This window comes from Neoarius graeffei, chromosome 6 (assembly GCF_027579695.1).
Source record: "Neoarius graeffei isolate fNeoGra1 chromosome 6, fNeoGra1.pri, whole genome shotgun sequence".
NCBI classification, from domain to species: domain Eukaryota; kingdom Metazoa; phylum Chordata; class Actinopteri; order Siluriformes; family Ariidae; genus Neoarius; species Neoarius graeffei.
In genome coordinates, this window is record NC_083574.1 from 8,495,421 (window position 1) to 8,518,132 (window position 22,712).

Below are 22,712 nucleotides of genomic sequence, written 5' to 3' on the forward strand. Positions count from 1 at the left end.
GGCCGGAAAGCCATACTGGGTGCCCGTGATCTTCGGGCCCTTAGATGGCACTGATCACATACAGGCATGCTTCTGTATTGGAAATCACAAAATGGGCTAAGGAATATTTCAGAGAATATTATCTGTGAACACAATTCACCGTGCCATCCGCCATTGCCAGCTAAAACTCTATAGTTCAAAACTAGAAGCCGTATCTAAACATGATCCAGAAGCGCAGATGTCTTCTCTGGGCCAAGGCTCATTTAAAATGGACTGTGGCAAAGTGGAAAACTGTTCTGTGGTCAGACGAATAAAAATTTGAAGTTCTTTATGGAAATCAGGGACGCCGTGTCATTCGGACTAAAGAGGAGAAGGACGACCCAAGTTGTTATCAGCGCTCAGTTCAGAAGCCTGCATCTCTGATGGTATGGGGTTGCATTAGTGCATGTGGCATGGGCAGCTTACACATCTGGAAAGACACCATCAATGCTGAAAGGTATATCCAGGTTCTAGAGTAACATATGCTCCCATCCAGACGACGTCTCTTTCAGGGAAGACCTTGCATTTTCCAACATGACAATGCCAAACCACATACTGCATCAATTACAGCATCATGGCTGCGTAGAAGAAGGGTCCGGGTACTGAACTGGCCAGCCTGCAGTCCAGATCTTTCACGCATAGAAACATTTGGCGCATCATAAAACAGAAGATACGACAAAAAAGACCTAAGACAGTTGAGCAACTAGAATCCTACATTAGACAAGAATGGGTTAATATTCCTATCCCTAAACTTGAGCAACTTGTCTCCTCAGTCCCCAGACGTTTACAGACTGTTGTAAAGAGAAAAGGGGATGTCTCACCGTGGTAAACATGGCCTTGTCCCAACTTTTTTGATATGTGTTGTTGTCATGAAATTTAAAATCACCTAATTTTTCTCTTTAAATGATACATTTTCTCAGTTTAAACATTTGATATGTCATCTATGTTCTATTCTGAATAAACTATGGAATTTTGAAACTTCCACATCATTGCATTCCGTTTTTATTTACAATTTGTACTTTGTCCCAACTTTTTTGGAATCGGGGTTGTACCATGACCGTGGAAAAAAGTATTTATTGAATATGAATGAATTAATATATTGCACAATGCTACATGAGCATGCAAAACGCTCCCGTCTTAATGCCTTCCCATGTTAAAACCACTCCCTCCAACAACTTTTTGCTTGAATCCAGCAGGTTTCCTGTCTCGACCCATACCTCTACTTTTCTTTGGCTGCTCGTATAACAGATATCACTGACATCTGTTATACGAGTGTTACAAATTTTACAAGATATTTCCTGTGTGTTCAATTTAAACATGTGTAAAGCGCAGTATAGAGTGGACTGTAACGCGCAGAGACTCGAACTGTCTGTGGGAAAGCTGCCAGTGACATCCAGTCCATTGAGCTCTTTAAATTATTCACCTGCTCTTAATTATTTATCTGGTAAAAAGATCTATGGATGTATGATAAATAGATCCCTCTTGGTTTTCCATTATTTCTCTACCGGATTCATTCAATCCATGATGTCTCATTCAACAAAGCAGTATAACTGTTGTATTTATTTTAGTGCAGAACACTACATGGCACAGAAATCGTGTGTGTGTGTTTTTAACTGTATGTTATTATTATTTACCATTGACTAAATCTTCTCCTGTTAGGTGGCAGCAGTGAATAACGCAGGAGTCGGACCCTTCAGCCAGTCCCTTTACTTCAAAACTTCAGAGGCCCGTAAGAAATGTTGCTTATAATTAATTCAGCTTGTTTATAAGTGCTAAATAGGTTTAGTGTCTGAAATTTGCATGTGTGCGTGCGCAGGGGGGAACCGTCAGGGCCTTGTAGGCCTTCAGAGACGGCCTAAACATATCAGCATTTCAAATGTTATATTTAATTTCTTTCATTCTTTCATAATTTCATTATAAATTATTCTCCTCTAATTCTAATTCGGCCTCGTTTTCTATCAAATGTGCTTCAGAAGATTTTCGAGCTGGCTCACTCAGTGGTTAGGACTTCACTGCCGGGACAGAAGGCCATGGCGGTGTATGTTTATGTAGGAAGTGACAAATGAATTAACCAAATCAGATTTTGATTTATAGTGGGAGGGACCAAAAATGTATCGCCCTAGACCGTCTCGAAGGCCAAAACTAGCTGAACCGTGAGTTGTTCATCAGTAGTGTTAGCGAATGCTAATAAAGCGGTCAAGCCAGTGCTATCGAGAGCAAGTAGCACTGACTAATGACTGAGAAACTAAGATTTCCATCTCCAGACTCTTCTTCCATGCTGCACGCACGCTACAGTATTTTTCACTCATACTTAAGTATTCATTTCCTGACGTATTTTACTTAGTTACTTTTAAAATCAACATCGACACACAATGGAGCGACCTGGCACTCTGCCACTAATCCCTTACAAAATCCTTTGCCCTTTTGCTTTTTTGGTGTCTGGCTAAGTTTTGGCTGAGCTCAAGTCCCAGCTTTAATAGTAACAGTTCACCACTGTGTGTATGTGTGTGTTGTTTTCCTGCAGCTCCTGGCTTGGTGACGAACCTCACGGCTTTTGCTCAGAATCACTCCTCAGTGGTGTTGATTTGGTTTCTTCCCGTACGCATCAATGGACTCATCACGAAGTTCACAGTTAAAGCCAAACACGCCAGGACTGGCCAGACGGTCCGCACTCTGGAGCTCAACGCCCAGGAGATCATGAACGTAGCTCTGCCTCACTGCAATGTACGACTGCGCTGGGTTCACTCTACCTAGTCCTACAGACTACACACTTTGTCTGCAATCAAATATAGAATTACATGGTCATAACAAAGCAAGTCATTTTGAGACTTACTGGGATCCCAACGCAACACTGACAAATAATTCTAGAGTTTTATTTCGGCCCTGATTGTTTTTAACACATTTTCATCAGTTTTGTCACCCAATTTGGCCACCTTACAAATCCTACCCACCTCACCTCATCTCCGTTATGAAAATAAACCTACCACCTGGGGAGGCTGAAGGCTAAGAGGCGTTTTATCGCAGATACTTGAAGCCAGAAAATATGCATCATTTCTAACTGCTGTTCATGTTGTGGCACAAAGCCATGTAACACACTGCCCTCTTTGGCGTACATGAGCTCTTAGACATCAACACTTGACTTGTGTCACTCTGTCTGACACTCTGTCTTTTATAAGATAAGAGATGGTAAGATAGACTTCATTCATCCCTCAGTGGGGAAATGTACATATTACAGCGGCTCACAAATAGAGAAAGAGTCAGGAATAAACAGTAACAAAAAATGGAGTGCAATAAAAGTATAAAAAGTTTAAATTTTCTTTGGGTTTTCTGAAATCAACATAGGGTCGAACATGTACATACGCTCACTTAGATTATTAATTCAGAGGTACTGAAACTTCCAAAATGTCTCTTATCTTGCCAAGTGATCATGATTGACTGCAGCTGGTAGCTTCTCTGTGCCTTCATAAAAAGGGTTTGTTTACAGCGCTCATTGGATTGACCAGCACACAGTAAAATGGGAAAGTCCAAGGAGCTCAGTGCAGATCTGAGAAAGAGGATTGCGGATATACACAACTCCGGAATGTCTCTTGGAGCCATTTCTAAACAACTGCAAATTTCAAGATCAGTTCAAACAATTGTATCCAAGTTATTGAGGTGTAGTCACTTTGCCAAGCCACTTTGCTTCAAGAAAGCCCAAACTGTCACCCTCAGCTGAAAGGAAATTGGTTTGGATGGTCAGGAACAACCTGGGAACCACCATGGCACAGCTCTGCCATGAACTGGAAGCTGATGGATCACTGTCTACAGTTCAGATCACCATGGACTAAGAGGCTGCTATCCAAGAAATAACCCCCCGCTCCAAAATTGACACCTTCAAGCTTAAGTAAAGTTTGAAGCTGACCACACGGACAAAGAAAAAGCCTTCTGGAGGAAAGCTGTATGGTCAGATGAGACAAAGATTGAGTTGTTTGGCCACAATGACCACCGTGTACAGAGGGACACTGTATCAGCTGCTGGTGGTGGTGGTAGGATCATCATGCTCTGGGGCTGTTTTGGTGCCAGTGGAACTGGTTCATTGCACAAAGTGGATGGAATAATGAAGGAGGACGACCTCAGAATTCTTCAGCATAAACCATCAGAATCTTGAACATGACTTGGGACTTACAACAGGACAATGAACCCAAACACGCATCAGAGCTGGTTGTGGAGGATAAAGCAGGCTAACATTAAGCTTAAAACAAGTCCTGACTTCAACCCTATTGAAAATATATGGGCCGTGCTTATAAGTTGAGTCCATGCCAAGGAAAAAATAAAAAATAAAATTAATTGAACTCTACCAATTCCACCATGAAGAGTCGTGAAATATCCAACCAGAATTCTGCCAGAAGCTTGTTCATGGCAAACAAAAATATTTGGTCAAGGTGAATCTTGCGAAGAGACATTTTACCCAAATATTAGGTGTGCTGTATGTATACTTTTGACCCTGTGTTGATTTCAGAAAACCCAAAGAAAATTAAAACTTGTGCACCACATTCTAGTTTGTTTGTTTTTTCAAATTAAAGCTGTATGCTGTACAATCATTCTGCCACAGAAAAAGAAAAGTTCAAAGAAATGACTGAAAGCCCAGATATTGCCATGACATTCATATCCAAGATGACATTCATGTCACTGTATGTAAACTTGGATATCCTTCCCCTGCCCCTCCCACTGAGAGATCACGACCAAATTTTTGCTCCCTTGGCTGTGACGTTTTCAGGATTCAAACTCATGATCTCCCAGTGACAGGGTGAATGCTTTTCAGTTTACTGGACTTGTGCGTTTCCAAATGAAGCTCATGTGAGGAAGATTTTTGATCAAGGTAAAAAAAAAATGTCCGGGTTCATGTGTTTGGGCCGAATTTCTTGAAGGGCGCCAATATTTATGGACTTGCCTTAAAAGAAATATATGTAAGAGCTACAATTATGCCAATAAAGCTATTGATCTTTTAATTATTTGATTTTATAATATATCAGTCAGTGTTGTATGCACTTCCACTTCATTAAAAATATTACAGTTTGCTGCGATTGTGTTGTAGGATGCGGCAGACTTTCTGTCCCGTGCAACTCCAAGCCCCTCCGTCACCTCTGTAACATCTGCATTGCCACCTCTCACCATGTCGGCCATCCCTCCTGCCTCTATCTGGAACGTGCCAATCACAGTGGGAATGGATATGCTCCGCCCCTATACGGCCTACGTGTTCGAAGTGTCCGCCTTCACCAGTGATGGGGAGGGACAAATCGCTAGCACCATGGTTCGCATGCCAGAGGCTGGTATGCTCTCTCTCTCTCTCTCTCTCTCTCTCTCTCCCTCACACACACACACACACACACACACACACACACACACACACACACACACACACTGCACGGATGTTTCAAGGCAACCTGTAACAGAATCACTGGCCTGAATTTCCTCCGTTCTTATATAACAGAAGAGCACTCAGCTGGTGTTCTTCACCCTCACTCACCTTCCATCCAGCACAGTGATCAACTTTCCCCATGTAACTTGTGTGTGTGTGTGTGTGTGTGTGTGTGTGTGTGTGTGTGTGTGTGTGTGTGTGTGTGTGTGTGTGTGTGTGTGTTGCAGCCCCTGAAGATCCTCCACAGAATTTGTCTGTGTGGAACATCACCTCAAAATCTCTCTCTCTGTCCTGGGAGCCTCCAACCATCATCACAGGACGTTTTAGCTACGTGATCCAACTCCATGGCCCTGCAGGTAGCTTCCTGAATGACGCATCACCCCAATATCACATTACTCAATAACACACCTCAACCATTTCCTTCATACTCGACCTTCTCATTGAAGGACTTTTCCCCCCAAGAATTAACTGACTAGGCTATGGCACCTACAGGTTATGAGTTTACGCCATCGTGTGTTGTCCGTCATCCGTCGTCCACATTTCACGAAAATCGCTTCTTCTGTCTCAGTTCTTCACTGATTTTTATTCTTTTTGGCAGGAAGATAGGTCTGCCTGGGGTGCATATGGATAGCTTCTACCCAAATTTGCATAATTGCAATTAATAATGAAGATATGGAGTAATTCTTCACCAATTTTGATTCGTTCTGGCATGAAGGTAGGGTGCATATAATTTCTGCCCAGATTTGCTTCATTACAATTATTAATGAAGTTAATAGTGGGCTAATTAAGCCTTAATTCAACAACAGTTCAACAAAAATCGCTTCTTCTCAGTCAGTTCCTCACCGTTTTGGATTCTTTCTAGGAAATAGGTCGGTATTCCTAGGGTGGATAGTGTCTATAGCTTGCAACATTTATTGTGCAAGGTGGCCCACTTTAGATCGTTCCTTCTGGACCAGAGTAAGCTACGCCATCATTGACGGTCTCGTTCTCCGATAACAGCACATCCAAGATTTTTATTTATTTACGAATGAATGAAAGACATTATACTCTAAAACATTTATATTTTTATATTGAACCCTCATGAGACAAGTTAGTTCCCACTATCACTTATGTTATAGCAATATAACAAAGTCATTCCCTCACTATCCTCTCTTCTTCTCTCTCTCTCTCTCGATATTGATAAGACAAGCTTATTGCATCCTTGTAGAAGATTATACAGTAGGTATCGTATCGAGTTCCATATTGAGTACAGTTTTTTCCCTTTCTCTAATAGTTGAACGAGAGAATAATGTGCACTAATTCAGAAATGTTATTTTGTGCGTTTTAGGTCTCATTAGTGAGAACAGTACGAGTGAGCAGGCAATTGTGTACACTGGACTGACCCCATACACACGCTACCGCACCATCGTCATGGCCAAATCAGCCGGATCTACCGGGCCTGCTGCAGAAACCAGCATCTCAACACCTTCAGAAGGTATATCTGTAATGTCATATCAATATACATGAGAGCACCATCAACTGTGGCAGGGACACAGGAAGGTTGAAGCTAACTTGTTTTGCTACATCCTGATTTTTCTAAGCATATGCTGCCCCCTACTGGATAAAAGATTGCACATCATTGTATTGCATGTAATAGTTTGTGTGTATACGTCTCTTGTTAGCCCCCGGCACAGTGTCGTATCTCAGAGCAGTAGCTGTGGACTCCACGTCTGTGCGTCTCTCCTGGGGAACCCCCAATCAGCCCAACGGACTCATTACTCGCTACCGTATCCTCGTCCTGCACCATGACATGCTCGTACAAGACATCACACTCCGAGCATTGCAGCAGGTCAACGCTCATACACATTTACACAGAACGTGTGCAGAAGTTTGCATCCCCTGCGGATATTTGTTGCATTTCCTTTTCTCTTATAACTGCTTATACGTTGTGGACTGTGGGTCAGCTGGAGCCAATCCCAGCTGACACTTGACAATAGGTGAGGTTCACCCTGGGCAGGTTACTGATCCATGTCAGGGATAACACAGAGATAGACAACCAATCAGTCACTTTCACACCTGTAGGCAATTTAAAGTTGACCTCATCGACATGTCTTTGGACTGTGGGAGGAAACCCACACAGGTACAAAGAGAACATACAAATTCAGCCATGAGGTTCAAACCCAGAACCTTCTTACTGTCAGGGGACAGTGCTAACCACTACACCACCATCCCACGGAGCCCCATACTTACGAGAATATGGTAATGCATCGACCTGATTTTTGATGGCTTGACCATACGACGTATCATACGTACATGTACCACTCATCATCATCAGGAATCCCTCGCATTGCGAGTATGATTGCCCGTTGGTCATCATTTGTGAGTCCTCTGGTGGCTCACAAGGCCGATGCGGGACGCACACAACCGTCGACAGGCCGGGCACGTGAAAGAAGTGATCGTTGAGGGAGGAGCCCTTTCACGGGTCTTGCGGTTTTGGCGCTTCTCCTCACAACGGTCGCGTCTGGCAGACTCAAAGGAGGCAACACCCTCATGTATTTGCCCCCTCCACTTCGTGCGGTCAGAGGCAAGTTCTTCCCAGTTATCTGGGTTGATCTTACAGGCTTTCAAGTTGACCTTGAGGTTGTCTTTGAATCGCTTCCTTTGCCCTCCAACTGATCTTTCTCCAGAGCTAAGCTCACCATAGAGGATTTGCTTTGGTAAGCGCGAGCTGTCCATTCTAAGAACATGCCCTGATCAGCGGAGTTGGTTTTGAACTACCATGGCCTCTACACTTGAGCAGTTGGCTTCCTCTAGAACGCTTGTATTGGTTCGGTGATCCGTCCAACTTATGCTGAGAATGCGACGCAAGCAGCGTTGGTGATACATTTCAAGGGCCTTTAGATGACGCCTGTATGTGGTCCAAGACTCGGAGCCGAACAAGAGGGAGGGTAAGACCACCGCCTTATAGATCTTCACTTTAGTCTCGATGTGTATGCCTCTCTCCTCGAATACTCTCTCACGCATTCATCCAAAGGCATAGCTGGCAACTCGTAGGCGATGCTGAATCTCATCATCGATGTTTGCTTTGACAGAGAGAATACTGCCAAGGTATGGAAAAGATTCTACATTCTCCAGAGCTGTCTCATTGATTTTAAAGGAAGGGAGGACAATCACTTGGCCGGGAGCAGGTTGGTAGAGTATCTCGGTCTTTTTCACATTGACAGACAGACCCAGCCGTTGGTATGCGTGCCCAAAGGCATTCAGAATAGCTTGGAGACTCTCTTCGAAGGTTGCGCAAATGCAGTTGTCGTCGGCATATTGAAGCTCGATGACGGAAGTTGTGCGAGTCTTGGTTTTCGCTTTCAGCCTTCTTAGATTGAAAAGACCCCCATCGAAACGGTAGGTGATTGCGACTCCATCAGGAAGCTGGTCTTTCATTAACTGAAGGACAGCTGATATAAATATGGAGAAGAGTGTAGGAGCAATCACGCAGCCTTGCTTTACACTGGTCCGCACTTTGAACGGGTCGCTACTGGAGCAGTTGTCAAGAACTCTTGCAGACATACCATCATGGAAGAGTTTGAGAATGTTGACAAATTTCTCAGGGCAGCCGAACTTGGCTAGGATCCTCCACAAGGCCTCGCGGTTGACAGAATCGAAGGCCTTGGACAGATCAATAAAGGCCATGTACAGAGATTGATGTTGTTCGCGGCACTTTTCTTGGAGCTGCCGAGCCGTGAAGATCATATCTATTGTTCCTCTATTCGCACGGAAACCACACTGTGTCTCCGGGAGGAACGTTTCAGCATGTGGTTGAAGACGATTCGCCATGACTCGGGTGACTATTTTGCCAGCAATGGCAAGCAGTGAGATACCGCGGTAGTTACCACACACAGATTTGTCACCTTTCTTGAAGATTTTCACAATATCTGCGTCTCGTAGGTCCAGCGCTAAGACCTCCTTTTCCCAGATAAGAAGGATAAGCTTGTAGATGCAACGCTCTAGTTCAGACCCTCCAAGCTTAAATACTTCTGCTGGGATTCCATCGATGCCTGGAGCTTTCCAGTTTTCATCTGTGCAATGGCAGTTCATATTTCGGAGGGACTGGGTTCTTTACCAAGCTCAAGATTGACAGTTAGCTGCTCGATCTCGTCATAGACGGACTCGTCAATGGAAGAATCACGGTTCAGGAGTTCCCAAAAGTGCTCCATCCAGCGGTGGTTAATGCTCTTACTGTCCTTCAGGAGAGTCCCGTCTTGGTCTTTAACTGCGGTTGCAGCACATGAGGTTGGGCCATACGTTGCCTTGATGGCACTGAAAAGGCCGCGGGTGTCACCTTTATCCGCGAGGCTTTGGATCTCGTTAGCCTTGTTAGTCCACCACTTATTTTTTAACTTTCGAATCTGCCGCTGGACCTCAGCCCGAATGGTCTGATAGGCTTCCCTTTTGTTGTTATTCAGGGGGTCATTCTGCCAATTAGTGAACGCCTTCCTTTTCCTAGAGACCATTTCTGTGATCACCTCGTCATTCTCATCAAACCAATCCTGGTGTTTCCGTGTTTTGTAACCAATGGTTTCTTCGCAGCTAGTAATGATTGCTTTCTTGAGGTCATCCCAGTCCATACGACGTCCATACATACATGTACCACTACAGGGAACTGTAAATGCAAGGCAACGTGTCTCAAACACTTGACCACCGGACAACGAAATTTGTATCTTTACAATATTTCCATAAGCTAGATGGGTCTTTATCCAGCACTTACTTTTAATTTGCTTTCTAAAAAATAATGTAGGATTATTTGCTAACACATTTTCCAGAAAATATTCATGACAGTTTCATACAAGAGTGCTCTGAGAGCACAATATACCCCGCTGGCAACTATTCCATAACTCTGGTAAAGTGCGACTGAATTGAACGAAATTGCAATATGCGTATTACCGACATATAACAAAGAATCCTGTCAAGTTTCGTGAAATTCCTCCAAAAATAGTGAGAGGAGTTGATTTCAGAAGGTGAGTACCCTTCCCGGAACGGGCAGATGGACGGACAGACAGACGTCGCCACGACATAATCCCCCTTCAGGCCTTTCGCCCAGCGAGGGATAATAAAAACTATTTTTAATAAAAGCCTTTCGGATGAGAGGTGAAACGTCTTCAAATATTTCAAGCAAGTCCAATTGCCTTCTTTAGCACCTATGACATATTTAATATTTTTTATTGGAAAAAAAATTACAGGGATGCAAACTTTTGCACTTGATTGTATGAAGAATTATTGTCACGTGATTTATGAATCATGATTTCTTTTTTAACAGAATGCAAGCCAGGATGATGCTAACTCTGGTACGTTGTCAGGAGTTTCCAACGTCAGTTCTCAAGCCCTGCACCGCTCTGTCAGATCGCTTAACATCACCACAGCTACTGAACACACCCCTTTCGATCTCAGCTCCACCTTCCATTCGAGCCCAAGTGTCACTCAAAATCCCAACACTGAAGCAACAAACTCACACTCTACGCTCTTACGCACTGCTGGAACATCCAGCCCGACCCTGACCTCTACTGCTCCGCTCACCAGTCCCCCCTGGCTTGCCCTCACCTCCGCTCACAGCTCCTCGATGGCTAACACTAACCCTGTGACATTAGACTCTATAACTAGACTTTCACCTCTGACCTCAGGATCTGACCCGGTATCCATTCTGAGCTCCACCCAGCCACGACTGAGCACAAGAGCGGCGATCACAGGCCTGACATTACAGCCGCGTGAATTCACACAAACACCAGTCATGAGCCGGATCGAGGGTAAGAGGTGGAGTCAATGCACATCACTGCATAGATATTCTGATTATATACAGTACTGTGCAAAAGTATTTGTAAAAATGTTTGTCTGAGCAGTATATTCCATAAGAGAGCACTTTTCAGATTAAAAAAGAAAACATAATGAAGGCTGCTGGGTTTTGGTGCAAAATGAAGATGCGAGTGTGACAGTCAAAGTGTCCAGAAGAACTGTGGCTGGTTCTGGAAGATGCTCAGTAAAACCTACAGCTCATTTCCGCATAAAACTGCACTCACTGGACCTGAGACTACTATTTTTTCTTTTAAAGCAAAGGGTCATCTCACACCAAATATTGACTTTGTTTCATTTATGATGGCTTACTGATTACTGTTTATAGCATTGTGTGTGTGTGTGTGTGTGTGTGTGTGTGTGTGTGTGTGTGTGTATTGAAACATTATTTTGAAGCCATTTTTGGTCGACAGCATTTCTTTCCATTTGCACAGTACTGTACATCTGGGCTAAATTAACATTTTGCTAAACCAAAAAAAAAAAAAAAACACACACATGAAACTTCCTAGTGGGCTATGTATAAGTTCAACCTGTGATGTCACAAAAAAAAAAAAATCCTGCATGGTTTTAAGTTCATCACATCACAAATGTAAATTCTTAAAGGATAACGACGTGGGCGGCACAATGGTGTAGTGGTTAGCGCTGTCGCCTCACAGCAAGAAGGTCCGGGTTCAAGCCCCGTGGCCGGCGAGGGCCTTTCTGTGTGGAGTTTGCATGTTCTCCCCGTGTCTGCGTGGGTTTCCTCCAGGTGCTCCGGTTTCCCCCACAGTCCAAAGACATGCAGGTTAGGTTAACTGGTGACTCTAAATTGACTGTGAGTGTGAATGGTTGTCTGTGTTTATGTGTCAGCCCTGTGATGACCTGGCGACTTGTCCAGGGTGTACCCCGCCTTTCACCCGTAGTCAGCTGGGATAGGCTCCAGCTTGCCTGTGACCCTGTAGAACAGGATAAAGCAGCTAGAGATAATGAGATGAGATAACGACGTGGCACTCAGCTACCAAGGCTTCATGCTAAGCTAGGTAGCTTTAGCTCAGTTATGTATGTTAGTGATAAACAAATTGTTGGTTGTTGTGGTACAGATACAGTTTACTCAAAGTTAACCGTGATGCTAGCTCTTTGTGATGACACTAAACTAATCTAACTTACAAGATCCTGGTGTTCGAGTCAGAAGATGCAGAAATGTTTGTAGACATTTTAACTGTTAGCGTATTCTCATTTTAAACATCAACATCCAATACCACATCATACTCGGTGTATGTACTGTAGATGCACTAATGAACAAATGACAAAATGCTGCATGAAAATATCAAGAGGAGGAACTATATCATCATCATCTTACAATACAAGTGTCCTGAAAAAACATCTAACATAAAACTCAGCATGAAGAGTTTATTGCTAGCAGCAAACACAGGCTAGGCAAGAAAAAAAAAAAGTCTGCTAGGTAAGTGAAAATACCAGCTCTTACCCAGACACTGTCGGTCATTAACATCAAAATTAAATCACTTGAATCTAAGACAAGACCATCAACGATAGCGTAGCTCACTCCGGCCCCGTCTAGTCCAGAAGGAATGATCTAAAGTGGGCCACCTTGCGCAATAAATGTTGCAAGGTACAGTGTATACAAGCTACAGTATATATAGAAGCTATATACATCCTAGGAATCCTGACCCATTTGCCAGAAAGAATCCAAAATGGTGAGGAATTGACCAAGAAGTAGTGATTTTTGTTGAACTGTTGTTGAATTAAGGCTTAATTAGTCCATATTTTCATTATTAATTGCAATTAAGGGCGGCACGGTGGTGTAGTGGTTAGCACTGTCGCCTCACAGCAAGAAAGTCTGGGTTCGAGCCCCGTGGCCGACGAGGGCCTTTCTGTGTGGAGTTTGCATGTTCTCCCCGTGTGCGTTTCCTCCGGGTGCTCCGGTTTCCCCCGCAGTCCAAAGACATGCAGTTTAGGTTAACTGGTGACTCTAAATTGACCGTAGGTGTGAATGTGAGTGTGAATGGTTGTCTGTGTCTATGTGTCAGCCCTGTGATGACCTGGCGACTTGTCCAGGGTGTACCCCGCCTTTCGCCCGTAGTCAGCTGGGATAGGCTCCAGCTTGCCTGCGACCCTGTAGAACAGGATAAAGCGGCTAGAGATAATGAGATGAGATGAGAATTGCAATTAAGCAAATCTGGGTAGCAGTTATATGCACCCTAGGTACCCCTACCTTCATGCCAGAAAGAATCAAAATCGGTGAAGAATTAAGGGAGAAGAAGCTATTTGTGTGGAAACTGTTCATTAGGGATTGATTAATTACTCCATATCTTCATTATTAATTGCAATTATGCAAATTTGGGTGGAAGCCATCCATATGCACCCCAGGCAGACCTATCTTCCTGCCAAAAAGAATCAAAATTGGTGAGGAATTGAGAGAAGAAGAGATTTTCATGAAATGTGGATGACACCGGATGGACAACACATGATGGTATAAGGTCATCACCTGTCGGCCAGATGAGCTAATCATACTAAAGCTGGACACCAAATTTCATCCAAATCCGTTCAGTACTTTTTCAGTTATGTTGGGAAAAGACAAAAAAAAAAATCCTGGATACACGTACACGTCCAGATTTGCATCAAAATCTAATCAGTTGTTCCTTGGCCCATGGCTCACCTTTCCTCAAAATTTCACCAAAATCCGTTCACTACTTTTTGAGTTACGTTGGGAACAAACAATCAGATGTGAAAACAACCTCATCCAACAAAGATGGTGCAGGTAATAAATTAACTACTGTTATAAAGAACAAGCCTAGCATAGCAAGTCTATGGAAACGTGTTCACTGTGTAAACCGGGGAAACTTAAACAGAGCTAAATGAAAATGTTCCATGGCGTCCGTGATCATTTAATACTAATCGCTAAGTGATTTCCGGACCTCCATTAGTATTAGCAAGAATCAAAAGCAATCATCATACTGAAACAAAACGCTGATGCGTCCTTAAATGATTATTACATTTTTTTTTAACTTATTTTTTATTTTACAGAATTTTGTATATACATTAAACAATATTGTATCATTTTTCTTCAATGTATATCAAGCATAAATAAAATAAAAATATTATTCGATCCACATTCACTGGATATGAGAAATCACATGCTCTGATTGGCTACCGTACTACAAGGCTATCAGGTCATATACCGTGAGTAGAGAAAAACAAAATGGCTGAACCAACCGAGGATTAAATAAAAATACTCGAAAACAAAACCCCCAAAATACAACCCCCCCCCCCCCCCCCCCCACACACACACACACACACAAACAATATGGAATAAAAGTATTTCATGGTAAGAACGTATCTTTTTTTTTTTCAAGAATTATTTTAGCATTTTTTTCCACAAATTGTTCCTGTCATTTCGCCAGTTTGTTTACATTCTAAGCGGAAATTATTTTGTCGGACATTTTGTATAAAGTTTTTATTTATCGAATTTGCAAAAAGTAAAAATAAAAAAAACCACTCCATTTCTCAAAATCCAGTGAATGTGGATAGAATAAAACAGTTATTCCACTCAATCTTGTCGTACATGGCTTACAGACAACTCGGTGCTATGCGCCTCATCAGCTATCAGCTCATGTACGACTCGATTTCGTGGAATAACTGTTAAACTTCTGCTTTCTCACATGCTGCTTTCTAATTCACTGTGTAACAAACAGTTCTGCCTCCCACTGAAGAGCTCATTGACTTCTCGTCCGATCACATCTCCTACGTGGTGACAAGACTGAGTCCTTTTACCGATTACAACTTCAGCGTGTCCGCCTTCACGATTGTCGGAGAAGGACCTGCCATACAGATCGCACAGAAAACTCCAGAACAGGGTAAAGTGAGACCAGAAATCACAAACCTGCCTGAAATAAGGCATCCGATTTTGATTTCACCCTCTAGCAGCTGGACACCTTTTCTGCAAAATCTACAGTTAAGGACCTTGTTGGAACAACTCCCACAATGCTAATACATGTATATCATTTAATTCCAGGATTTATGTTTACATTTCGGAGATACATTCAGAAGTCACGCTCATAAAAAGTAGCTTAAAGTCTACACGGCATACTGCAGCTCTTAGTTGGTAGATAGTCCAGGTTGTTTCAAGGTGGAGTTGCACAGGATAGGTCTTCTGAGAAACTTGAGATGCAGATGGAGAAACAGGAAACGTGATCTTGTATGTTCTTATTGTAACAGTGGTAGGAGAAGCCCTGAGATCTAATCACTGAGCCCACAGATTCAGTATATATATTCAGAACAATAGCGGGCCATTAACTGAACCCTGAGGAACGCCTAGAATGAAAATGTGCAAAAGCTAAAATAAGACATGCTAGTGTTATTTTTCTGCATGTTTACATGCACGGCTAGATTGAATGACTGCCTTGCGTGCTCTTTAAATAAATATTTTTAGAGATTTTGGAAACAAAATGAAAAAAAGTGCTATATAAATACTGATATATAAATACCGCTAGACTGTTGTGCTTTATTTTAAATGGTTCGTTTATTATTATTACTACTACATATAAAGCATTTTGAGATTTTTGGGCATTATAATACACACCGTCTCTCTTATGATTTGTCATTGCCAGAGATTTAGGATTCATTTCATAATAGTAGATTTTGTGCTTTATTATAAATACTTTATCAATATTGTTTCTTTTAAGCATGCAAAAGTGTAGAACTCTCTTTCCTCAGTGCCTAGCTCTGTTCAGGACGTGTCCTACGAGAACATAAGCTCGACCTCCATCTTTGTAAGCTGGAATCCACCTCTGAACCCCAACGGGAAGATCACACACTACACCGTCTACATCCTCAACCTGCTCAGTCACCAGGCCCAGCAAAACATTACAAACACCACCAGTATCGTCCTCACAGGTTAGCGCCGTATCTGCTCTGAACTGCACAGCAACACTAGGCAAATTAATCCAGTCTCTAAAGTAACATTTCTTTCTGCAGGTTTGGAGAAATACACGCAGTATAAGGTGCGCGTGGCCGCTTCAACAGCAGCAGGCGAGAGCCCCGTGTCTGATGAGGATAACATCTCGGTACTGACACCTGAGGATGGTACTGTATATACGATTAGAGTTCACAAATGCACTCGCAAAATAAAAATACAATACAAATGAACGGAGTTTGTGCTTTTATACTAGTAGACATTAGTGGTTTCCTATTTAAAGCTAGACTGCCTTTCAGATTTTTCAAGTGTAGGTCATAAAAATAATTTTCCCCAACACCCAGTTATTTTTGTTTAGTGGACTGAAAGCTACTGAATTTGGATCATGGACTTCCAATTTTATTCGTTTTTTTTAAAATAGAAGAGTTAATGAATTTAAGGTCACATGGCCCTAAATTCTCCGCTATTTTTGCCTGCTTCACCATGACCCAATTCAAGCTACTAAGTCATGCATGACATGGTGGGTTTTCCCTGTTTGTGCAAGGCATTGTGGGATACAAATTTGAAACAGGAGAGAAAAAAAATGGAGGATGTGAGTGTGCGAATGAAACGTGAAAGACCGACTACAGTAATCAATTATACAGTTATCAATTTCTCTTTTAATAATATTTAATTAATAATATAATATTATTTTAAGATGTTAGTTACTGTTACTCTATGACAGCGCTAACCCTTGCACTTGGTCTTTCAGGTTTCGGGGTGTAACGATCGACAATTTGGATCAATTCATCAATTTAAAAGGCAAAGATTGAAATGAATCGAGGCAACAATCATAAATTGATTATAATTGAGTTTTTTTCGAAATCGATTATTAGCGATTATAATTTATTAGAAATTGATTATTATCCAAAAACAAAAGACAACTGGTAAAAACAAAATACAGTGTCTTACAAAAGTATTCATCTCCTTTGGTGTTTGTCCTGTTTTGTCGCATTACAAGCTGGAATTAAAATGGATTTTGGGGGGGTTAGCACCATTTGATTTACACAACATGTCTACCACTTTAAAGGTGAAAATTGTTGTTTTATTGTGACACAAATAATAATTAAGATGAAAAAACAGAAATCTGGAGTGTGCATATGTATTCACCCCCCAAAGTCAATACTTTGTAGAGCCACCTTTTGCTGCAATTACAGTTGCAAGTCCCTTGGGGTATGTCTCTATTAGCTTAGCACATCTAGCCAGTGGGATTTTTGCCCATTCCTCAAGGCAAAACTGCTCCAACTCCTTCAAATTAGATGGGTTGTGTTGGTGTACAGCAATCTTCAAATTATGCCACAGATTCTCAATTGGATTGAGGTCTGGGCTTTGATGAGGCCATTCCAAGACATTTAAATGTTTCCTTTTAAACCACTCCAGTGTAGCTTTAGCAGTATGTTTAGGGTCATTGTCCTGCTGGACTGTGAACCTTCATCCCAGTCTCAAACCTCTGGCTGACTCAAACAGGTTTTCCTCCAGAATTGCCCTGTATTTAGTGCCATCCATCTTTCCTTCAGTCCTGACCAGCTTCCCTGTCCCTGCAGATGAAAAACATCCCCACAGCATGATGCTGCCACCACCATGCTTCACTGTAGGGATGGTGTTCTCAGGGTGATGGGTTTGCGCCACACATGGCCAAGAAGATCAATTTTAGTCTCATTTGACCAGAGAATCTTCTTCCATGTTTGATGAGTCTGCCACATGCTGTTGGGCAAACTCCAAATGTGTTTTCTTAAGCAATTACTTTTTTTCTGGCCACTCTTCCATAAAGCCCCATTCTGTGGAACGTACGGCTTAAAGTGGTCCTATGGACAGATACTCCCATCTCCACTGTGGATCTGCCCATAACTCTAATGTTTCTAAGCGTCTGTCTCTGTCATCATTATTCATGAATTAACCATAGGCCTACCCCAGATTATGACAATCAATAAAATTCAAACAATGAAAAAAAAAAACCAGTAGAACAGTTTAGAATAAAAATGATTTAGCTGACTCCATACACCTCCTTTTCCCTGTTGCATGTCTCTTCCAGAGCCAGATTCTCCTCCTCACAGCCTGGTTGTTTTGAACACCACATCATCCACTGCCACCATCACCTGGTCTCCTCCTGATAAACCAAACGGCATCATCCTTCTCTATGAGGTGACCTACAGCAACGCAACATTCAGCTACATGGTGAATTCAACTGTTCCCAGAGTCACACTGCACCAACTCAAGCCGTACACTCTGTACAACATCACTGCACGTGGCTACACACGGCTCGGCCATGGAGATCAGACCTCACCCCTGCTACAGATGCTCTCAGGGGAGGATGGTGGGTTCTTTCTTTAGTCAGTAGATGGAATTGTGTGAGGTAGAGGTGTGTTTTTTCCATTTTAACCTTGCATCCTTCCAAGTTCCACACTTTGCACCATGGAGGAGGTTATGTTTTCATTTCCATTTGTTTGTTTGTTCCCAACGTAACTCAAACAGTAGTGAACGGATTTGGATGAAATTTGGAGGAAAGGTGGATCATGGGCCAAGGAACAATTGATTAGACTTTGATGCAAATCCGGTTATGTGTGTGTGTGTGTATATATATATATATATATATATATATATATATATATATATATATATATATATATGGATCCAGGATTTTTTTATTTTCCCAATGGAACTCAAAAAGTAGTGAATGGATTTGGATGAAATTTGGAGGAAAGATGGATCATGGGCCAAGGAACAATTGATTAGACTTTGATGCAAATCCGGTTATGTGTGTGTGTATATATATATATATATATATATATATATATATATATATATATATATATGGATCCAGGATTTTTTTTCTTTTCCCAATGCAACTCAAAAAGTTGTGAACGGATTTCGATGAAATTTGGTGGACAGCGTTAGCATCATCCGAGGTCCGAGTGATTTGGTTTTGATGTTGGTAATATGTGCCTTGTTGAAGTTAAGGACTCTATTCTACCGAGTACTGACTTGCCTTCCTGGCTTCATTAAAGGAAGACTGCCTTTCAATTTAATAAAATCAATAAAATTTAGTTCTGTGGGAAACTTGGTCATAATAATGTATGTTTATTTCTCTAATATCTCCTAAAATATCAGGTAATTCTGTGACTGGGAACATATCTAATTTGAGGGGATTCCATAGCACATAATGTTCGTGCAGTCAAGCAAATGGAAGAAGTGCATGTGCGAATGCGTAAGTTTACCTTTGATCATTCCACCATTTCCGCTGATCAACGATATTTATTAGTTTGGTCCTGCATTTCCTCATCTCTCATCTCATCTCATTATCTCAAGCCGCTTTATCCTTCTACAGGGTCGCAGGCAAGCTGGAGCCTATCCCAGCTGACTACGGGCGAAAGGCGGGGTACACCCTGGACAAGTCGCCAGGTCATCACAGGGCTGACACATAGACACAGACAACCATTCACACTCCCATTCACACCTACGGTCAATTTAGAGTCACCAGTTAACCTAACCTGCATGTCTTTGGACTGTGGGGGAAACCGGAGCACCCGGAGGAAACCCACGCGGACACGGGGAGAACATGCAAACTCCACACAGAAAGGCCCTCGCCGGCCCCGGGGCTCGAACCCAGGACCTTCTTGCTGTGAGGCAACAGCGCTAACCACTACACCACCGTGCCGCCCCCTGCATTTCCTTTTCTTCTCGCTTACTTTCTGTTACTGGAGTTGGTCTTTCATGTTTCATTCACACACTCACGTCCTCCATTTTTCTCTCCTGGTTCAAATTTGTATCCCACAATGCCTTGCGTGAACAGGGAAAGCCCACCATGTGATGCATGACATAGTATCTTGAATAGGGTCATGGTGAAGCAGGAAAAAATAGCAGAGAATTTCGGGCCACGTGGCCTTAAATTCATTAATTGTTCTATTAAAAAAAACCTAATAAAATTGGAAATCTGTGACTCAAATTCAGTAGCTTTCAGTCCACTAAACAAAAATCAGGGAAAATTCTTTTTATGACCTCACTTGAAAAATCTGAAAGGCAGTCTACCTTTAAGGCGAAATAATCTTACAAATAAAAATTTCTGTAATATAATCTTAACTCAGAGAGAAACTCGGGAGTGTGAGACAATGGAAAACAAGAGCATGAGGCCAGTTGGAGGACGGAACATACATCAGTTATGTCTTCTTGTTCTACGGTCTTTCTTTCCAACGACTCAACCACATCCACCACATCCATACAAGTGAAAACATCCTGCACATTTTGATCTGTATATGTGTGTGTGTGTGTGTGTGTGTGTGTTTCAGTGCCTGGCAGTCCTCCATATGGGCTTGCATATGACAGCATCAGCTCCAGCGAGGTGAATGTGTCCTGGTTGCCACCCCTTGTGCCCAATGGAGTCATCTTGTACTACAGTGTGGAGTACTGGAACACCACACACACTCTGAACACCACCACACACACACCGTCTGTGCTCCTGTCCAACCTGCGCAAGTACGCACGCTATCGCCTCAGCGTTCAGGCAGCCACTCGAGTCGGATTGGGGAACCACAGCAGCGAAATCCTCAACATCACCACTCTGGAGGACGGTGAGTGTATGAGTGTGTTTTCAGAAACCTCAGGAACGCTAATAACCTGCTGTTTTTTGTTCATAGCCAAGCTGGATTCAGACCTGCAGACACATCATTACTAATTCTCGACAGTTTCCTAAAGTTTTGCCTTGAATGTTATTTGTTCTTCTACGGTACTCTCTGAAAGTTCTGGAAAGAGTTTTTCTTGTCTGTTGTATGTATACGTATATAATATGCAATGCCACTATTCTCAGTCAGTGTCAAGATCTTTGACGCTTGGGGTTAGGGAATGGCACGGCCCTCAGTTTCATGTCTGATAATCAATAAACAATAAACATGTTCTCCCTGAACAACAGTCCCAAGCTCCCCTCCGCAGTTCTTGTACTACAGGAAGTTGTCAGATAACCAAGTCGAGTTGTCATGGCAACCGCCCGAGGAGGCCAACTCGGAGATTCTGTACTACGAAGTGAGGGTGTGGTAAGTGCTTCTTATTCTTACTTCATCAAAGTAACCCTAAACTATTGGTTGGCTTATTTTCATAATATTTACTTAACAGGTATTCCACGAAATTGAGTCGTACGTGAGCTGATAGCCGATGAGACGCGTAGCACAAAGTTGGCTATAAGCCATGTATGACAAGATTGAGTGGAATAACTGTTTTATTCTATCCACATTCACTGGATTTTGAGAAATGGAGCATTTTTATTTTTATGTTTTGCAAATTCGATAAATAAAAACTTTATACAAAACGTCCGACAAAATCATTTCCGCTTAGAATGTAAACAAACCAGTGAAATGACAGTAGCAATTTGCGAAAAATGCGCTAAGAATAATGCTTGGAAAAAAACAAACAAGCACGTTCTTACCATCAAATACTTTTATTCCATATTTTTTAGGGTTTTGTTTACAAGTAGAGTTTTTATTTCGTCCTCGGTTGGTTCAGCAACATGTGCCATCATTTTCTTCTTCTTCAGGGTTTTTTTTTTGGTGGTTGGCAAACCAACTTACTGTAAAGGTGCATTACTGCCACCAACTGGGCTGGAGTGTGGAACAGGAAATAATTGGGGGGGGGGCGCTATATTCTTTTAGCTATTTCTCATCTCATCTCATTATCTCTAGCCGCTTTATCCTGTTCTACAGGGTCGCAGGCAAGCTGGAGCCTATCCCAGCTGACTACGGGCGAAAGGCGGGGTACACCCTGGACAAGTCGCCAGGTCATCACAGGGCTGACACATAGACACAGACAACCATTCACACTCACATTCACACCTGTAGGGGAAACCGGAACACCCGGAGGAAACCCTAGTGGACACGGGGAGAACATGCAAACTCCACACAGAAAGGCCCTCGCCGGCCACAGGGCTCGAACCCGGACCTTCTTGCTATGAAGCGACAGCGCTATTAGCTATTTCTGTTTCTTTTAAATACTTGATAACAAAGTGATATATCTGACTTGATGTGTTCTGCCATTTTGTTTTTCTCTAATCACGATATATGAGCTGATATCCTAGTAGTAGATTAGCCAATCAGAGTGTGCGATTGCTCATATCCAGTGAATGTGGATAGAATAAAATGTAATGTATTATACAGTGAAGTTTGGGACAAATTTGTCACATACACAAATTATGAAAGGATACTATGGTAGACTTTATTCTTAATATGACTTAGAATATGATGATGTAAGCCGAGACCTGGATACAGGAATCAGAATCCATGCCGTTTACTAACATTTGCAATCGTAGGTGGTCGAGTGGGCGTTACTTCTTTTCATATTCATGAATATTTAAATATCCCGCCACTTTTTATTAAACTAAATATGTAAAAAATGTGGATCTTGTTTTGGCATGGATGCATATTAGACATTTTATTCATTCACATAAATACTTTTCAGGAAAGTGATTTCGTGCATGTGTGTGTGTGTGTGTGTGTGTGTGTTAGGAACTTGAGTTCTGAGTTTGTAGCCAATGTGACTCAGACATCA

At 42.2% G+C, this 22,712-nt stretch overlaps 1 protein-coding gene across 1 annotated transcript in view; it reads left to right on the forward strand.

The window, feature by feature from the left end:
* Window positions 1-22,712, forward strand: part of ptprq (protein tyrosine phosphatase receptor type Q) — a 197,318-nt gene that overhangs the window by 84,654 nt on the left and 89,952 nt on the right. Inside the window, exons 21-33 of the mRNA XM_060923263.1 lie at window positions 1,678-1,747; window positions 2,543-2,742; window positions 5,093-5,327; window positions 5,644-5,772; window positions 6,744-6,890; window positions 7,078-7,244; window positions 10,707-10,734; window positions 11,068-11,190; window positions 14,926-15,087; window positions 15,947-16,126; window positions 16,208-16,315; window positions 18,217-18,498; window positions 20,468-20,749. Of these exons, the coding sequence (XP_060779246.1) occupies window positions 1,678-1,747; window positions 2,543-2,742; window positions 5,093-5,327; window positions 5,644-5,772; window positions 6,744-6,890; window positions 7,078-7,244; window positions 10,707-10,734; window positions 11,068-11,190; window positions 14,926-15,087; window positions 15,947-16,126; window positions 16,208-16,315; window positions 18,217-18,498; window positions 20,468-20,749 (2,113 nt within the window). The remainder of the gene's footprint in view (window positions 1-1,677; window positions 1,748-2,542; window positions 2,743-5,092; window positions 5,328-5,643; window positions 5,773-6,743; window positions 6,891-7,077; window positions 7,245-10,706; window positions 10,735-11,067; window positions 11,191-14,925; window positions 15,088-15,946; window positions 16,127-16,207; window positions 16,316-18,216; window positions 18,499-20,467; window positions 20,750-22,712) is intronic.